Consider the following 6,000-nt stretch of genomic DNA (forward strand, 5'->3'; position numbering starts at 1 on the left):
CTCTCCTCGTTCTTCAGCTCTGTGACCCGATCGTGGGACACCAGCGGCGATCGGGTCCGCTGGTCCCGCGGCCACGGTCACAGAGCTCAGGATCGGGACCCACGGCTGGGCACTTAAAAAGAAACGTACAGGTACGTGCTTGGGCCCAGCCATGCCATTCTGCCGATGTACATTGGCGTGAGGCGGTCCTTAAGTGGTTGTAAACTTCAGACATGAAATATGAACAAACATATCCCTCTATAATGCAGTGTAATTTCTGTTTGCTGCCTCGTTCCTCTGCTAGCTACACTTCTGACAAGTTTTTTCTGACACCAGGGGAGAAAGGTGTCGGGGAGGGAGCTCCAGCACACAGCCTGTGATTGACAGCCTTTGCTCTGTTCCTCTGTGCTGTGAGGGAAGAGATACACCAACTTTACAATCACACTCTGCAGAGCTCAGTAAGGAGAGCTCTGAGAGCTAACTTCAGCTCTCTACCTCCTTTTATCTGACAGCTCAGACAAGCTTCATAAAATCTGGTCTTGATACAGATATAGAGAAGAGAAGACAATAAACAGGTACAACTTATGTAGGAGGATTTATTTAATCTCTGTGTATCACCTGGGGATAGTCACTTCATAATGTATATGTAAGGGTTTACAACCGCTTTAATTCGTGTCACCTTTCGTCAAAGAAAAAATATTACTTTTTTTTTTGAGAGAGTTAATCAACTTACAGGGCACAGTAGCCTCCAGTGCCAAGCTTGTAGTGCCAATTTGGCACAGAGGGTCCCAGCGCAGAGTGGTAAGTCTACATGTCAATGGTGGAGAAGAAAATCATTCCCTGCGGCAGGAACATTGCTCCGAAATGGCACGGCGCTGTACTATAAGTACGTATACTAAAGTATATGTAAACCCCAACAAGGAGATTTTTGTATTTTACTTTTTTTGGTCAGGTAAATAAATCGAAGGTGGGCACAACATTTAAACTGGACTTTTACTTTTTTTTAAATCACATCAGCAGGCACTTAATGGGTTGAGGGCTGCAATATAACATTTTTGCTCGAGTTTGTATACTCTTTAATGTATCATCACATATACCCCCCTGGAACCCTGACAGAGATACCAGGGCAGTGGATGCCAGCCTTAGGTACCAAGCAACACGTTAAAGCAGATCAGAGGTCTCCAAACTTGCTGTTCTTCGATCTGTGAGTAAACAATGCCCCATCTTTGATATTAGGGGAAGGAATAGTGCCCCATTGTTCATGTTAATGGGAGGAATCGTGCCCCATCATTGGTGTCAGTGGAAGGAATGGTGCCATATCATTGGTGTTAGTGGAAGTAAACAATGCCCCATCTTTGGTATTAGGGGGCGAAATAGTGCCACATTGTTGGTGTCAGTGGGAGAAATAGTGTCCCATCATTGGTATCAGTGGGCAGTGGGGGGAATAGTGCCCCATAATTGGTGTCAGTGGGGGGAAATGTGGATCATCATTGGTGTCAGTGGGAGGAATAGCGCCCCATCGTTGGTTTCAGAGGGAGGAATAGTGCCCCATCGTTGGTGTCAGTGGGAGGAATAGTGCCACATCATTGGTGTTAGTGGTATAAACAATGCCCCATCTTTGGTATTAGGGGGAGAAATAGTGCCACATCATTGGTGTCAGTGGGAGGAATAGTGCCTCATCGTTGGTGTCAGTGGGAGGAATAGTGCCTCATCGTTGGTGTCAGTGGGGGGAATAGTGCCACATCACTGGTGTTAGTGAAAGTAAACAATGCCTCATCTTTGGTATTAGGGGGAGAAATAGTGCCCCATCCTTGGTTTCAGAGGGAGGAATAGTGCCCCATCATTGGTGTCAGTGGGAGGAATAGTGCCCCATCATTGGTGTCAGTGGGAGGAATAGTGCCTCATCATTTGTGTCAGTGGGAGGAATAGTGCCCCATCATTTGTGTCAGTGGGAGGAATAGTGCCCCATCGTTGGTGTCAGTGGGAGGAATAGTGCCCCATCGTTGGTGTCAGTGGGAGGAATAGTGCCACATCATTGGTGTTAGTGGAAGTAAACAATGCCTCATCTTTGGTATTAGGGGGAGAAATAGTACCACATCGTTGGTGTTAGTGGTAGGAATAGTGCCCCATCCTTGGTGTCAGTGGGAGGAATAGTGCCCCATCCTTGGTGTCAGTGGGAGGAATAGTGCCCCATCCTTGGTGTCAGTGGGAGGAATAGTGCCCCATCATTGGTGTCAGTGGGAGGAATAGTGCCCCATCATTGGTGTCAGTGGGAGGAATAGTGCCCCATCATTGGTGTCAGTGGGAGGAATAGTGCCCCATCGTTGGTTTCAGAGGGAGGAATAGTACCCCATCGTTGGTGTCAGTGGCAAGAACAATGCCCCATTGTTGCTGACAGGGGGGGAATAATGTCCCAGGGGTCAAATGAAAGTAAGCAAGGGGGCCACAGTTTGGAGACCACTGTAGTCGATGTACCATTGTGTACAGTGAATTACAGTATACACAATACAGGTATGTTGCACTTACCTGCCAAGAGCATCCCATCTGTTGAGCACTTGTATGCATTGCTCGGTCTTGTTGAGTAGGCTGTAAATGGTCACCTGCAGGTACTGGTTATGTCCCAGGTCCGAGCTCTTGTCTAAGATCTGGCGCAGATGCTCCTTGGTGTCCCGAGCGATGTCCGGAAGGTAAGGATGACCCCTCTGGAAATAAGATGACCCGCTGTACCCCGACAAAACCTCCAACTTCTGGATGACCTTCTCCACCGTCTTCTTGTCCAGGTGGACACTGCGCCCTCCATGCATCCCGTGCATGGGGAGAAAATTAGCAGCCAACGAGTAGAAAAGTCTTATCAACGGCAGAGAACTGACTGTGTAAAGGTCGCTGGATATGATCTACACAATGAAAGCAAACAAGGAAATAGGACGGACTATAAGGAAACTTTAGTGAGAAAATAAATTGTGGTTAGAGAAGAGCTGGAGGAAGCTGCAGAGATTGTAAAGTGAGAAGAATCAGAGAAGGGATAGTAAATATCCTGAATAGAGAATGAAGGGTCTGGTATAGGACAGGAATCCTCTGTGAGATGATACCAGAGAAAGTACAGAGCAGACGTGTTATCTCTTCCTGCTTGAGATGACACGCCTACTACACGTGAGCTACACCTGAAATACAGGTACTCCAATGCTTGCAGGAGTTTCATAGGTACTTTGACACTGTGTCAGATGTGATCAATGCGAGAAGAATCCGACCGCAGAGCTGGCATCACATACTGACCACAGGGAGGGCATTGTAACATTAAAAGGCTGGCATCCCTAGGAAAGAAACAACAACGTGCATTTGGGTGTCATCAATACCGGGCACTTTCACCCCCTTCCTGCCCAGACCAATTTTCAGCTTTCAGCGCTGTCACACTTTGACAATTGCACGGTCATGCTACACTGTACCCATATGACATTTTTATCCTTTTCTTCCAACAAATAGAGATTTATTTTGGTGGTATTTGATCACCGCTGCGTTTTTTCTTTTTTTTGCGCTATAAACAAAAAAACAGCAACAATTTTGAAAAAAAGCACATTATTTTTTACTTTTTGCTATAATAAATACCCCCCCCCCCCCAAAAAAAAAAAAAAAAAAAAAAAAATATATATATATATACATATATTTTTCCAGTTTAGACCGATACCCTGTTTCCCCAAAAATAAGACTGGTGATGGCTGCAATATAAGCCCTACCCCCCAAATAAGTCCTAGTAGGTCTTATTTTCAGGGTACAGGGTAGGGCTTATTTGGGGGGGTAGGGCTTATATTGCAGCCATCACCGACAATCACGCTAGGTCTTATTTTCAGGGGAAACAGGATATGTATTCTTCTACATATTTTTGGTAAAAAAATAAATAAAAATCACAAGCGTATATTGATTGGTTTGCGCAAAAGTTATAGCATCTACAAAATAGGGGATTAGATTTATATTATTTTTATTATTATTATTTTTTTACTAGTAATGGTGGCAATCTGCGATTTTTATAGTGACTACGACATTATGGCAGTCACATCAGACAATTTTGACACATTTTTTGGGACCATTGGCATTGGTTACTGTAAAAATGTCCCTGGCAGTGAAGGGGTTAACACTAGGGGGCGATCAAGGGGTTAATTGTGTCCCCAAGTGTGTGTTCTAACTGAAGGGGGGCTGACTAGGGGAGATGACAGATCGCTGTTCATATATGAACAGACGATCTGTCACTTCACCTCTCAGAGAACCGGGATCTCTGTGTTTACACACAGAGATCCCGGTTCTCGCCGTGTTATGAGCAAATGCGGGAGCCTGGCGGTCATCGAGACCGCCGGGCACTCGCATTGGCTTCTGGGGGCGAGCTGGTGGCCAACAGAGAGAGCGACGTAACATAACGGCAATTTGCTCAGCCGAGCCATGTTGCTGCAGTACAACTGTGGCGGCTGGTGAAAAAAATCCTGAAAATGAAAAAAAAAATTAAAATAAAAGTTTATTTTTAGTTTCTGTCAGTAAATTTTGTAAATAAGTAATTTTTATCCTTCACTGATGGGAGGTGATAGGTGGCACAGATGAGGAGGCACTAATATGCTGCTCTGATGAGCACTGATAGTTGGCACTGATAGGCAGCAGGGCCATCTTAATACAAGGGCACTGCCCAGTGGCCCCAGGTACATGGGGGCCCCCAATATAATATTATATTGCATCATACTTGCCAACTGTCCCAGATTTGCTGGGACAGTCATGCTTTTTACTAAACCGTCCCGATATGGTCATGCTCTGGGAAGCATCCCAGAACCTATATTGTGCCCTCCTGATCTCAGTATTGTGCCCTCCTGATCCCAGTATTGTGCCCTCCCGATCCCAGTATTGTGCCCTCCCTAATCCCAGTATTGTGCCCTCCCGATCTCAGTATTGTGCCCTCCTGATCCCATTACTTTTGTAAAATCAATTTTATTGAAAGTACTAATGAAAATATGTTTAATTCTATTAACTATTCACACTTTATTTCTTGATGGTGTGTATATTGGGGAAATCTGGCAGGGGCCCCAGTGCATTACTTTGCCCAGGGGCCCATAATGCTATTAAGACGGCCCTGATAGGCAGCACTGATGTAGAACAATATTCCAAGATCCAACAGCTATGATACAGCAGCTCCTGACCACGTCACGCCAGCTTGGAGTTTATAAAAACATGAAACAGAATTTACAGAATAAGGACCACAAAAACTAAAGAAAAGGTGGAAGCTGCCAAGAAGAATTCTGAAAGGCAGCACTGACTGGCATCACTGATGGGCACTGATTGGTGGCACTCATGGGCACTGCTGAGGGGTACATTGATAATCAGGGCACTGATTATCAATGCCCTGATTACCTGTACACTCTCTGCTGTAAGGAGATGCCTCTGATCTGCTCTCCCCACCTCATATTGACAAAGTGTGAGGCGAGGAAAAATGGCACTTCCATGTTTACATGTGATTGGACACAGCTGATTACATGGTTAAAAAGTCGCCTTGGCTCGTTACCCAGATAGGGGTTGCGCTGTGTCCTAGGCAGGGCTTTATTTCTCAGGGAATATGTGCAGAAACTGCCCCTTTTGGGAGTTACCCATTGTCTTTGCCCCACCTATCTCTGAGCAGCAGCCCTTGGTTGCACCCGCTACCTACCTACCTCCCAGCACTGCCCCTTTTAGAGAATACAGAACATTTGTGGTAGTAAGTAATTTGTATGGGATTTGTTATTGATAACAAGAGCCCCACAGCCAACAACAATAGATCCACCAGAAACAGTAGATCACCCCACAACAATGGACCGCCTACAACAAAATACCACCCAGCAACAAAAGACCCTCTAGCAGCCAGCTATAATAGACTGCTCTCTCAACAGTAGATCCCTCCCAGCGACAACAGACCCTCCAGCAACATAAGCCCCACCCCAGCAACAATAGATCCCCCACCAGCAGCAATCAACCCTTCTGCAGAAATAGATCCCCTCCAGCAACAATAGATCCATC

At 45.7% G+C, this 6,000-nt stretch overlaps 1 protein-coding gene across 1 annotated transcript in view; it reads right to left on the reverse strand.

Annotated features, from left to right (window-relative positions):
• The window catches only part of CBLC (Cbl proto-oncogene C), a 52,154-nt gene extending 49,058 nt beyond the window's left edge, over positions 1 to 3,096 (reverse strand). Inside the window, exon 1 of the mRNA XM_077457233.1 lies at positions 2,506 to 3,096. Coding sequence (XP_077313359.1) covers positions 2,506 to 2,792 — 287 coding nt within the window. The 5' untranslated portion in view covers positions 2,793 to 3,096. The remainder of the gene's footprint in view (positions 1 to 2,505) is intronic.
• Positions 3,097 to 6,000: the final 2,904 nt, after the last annotated feature.

Source organism: Lithobates pipiens, unplaced genomic scaffold, assembly GCF_037356315.1.
Source record: "Lithobates pipiens isolate NorthernLeopardFrog02 unplaced genomic scaffold, aLitPip1_a1.2 Scaffold_27, whole genome shotgun sequence".
NCBI lineage: Eukaryota > Metazoa > Chordata > Amphibia > Anura > Ranidae > Lithobates > Lithobates pipiens.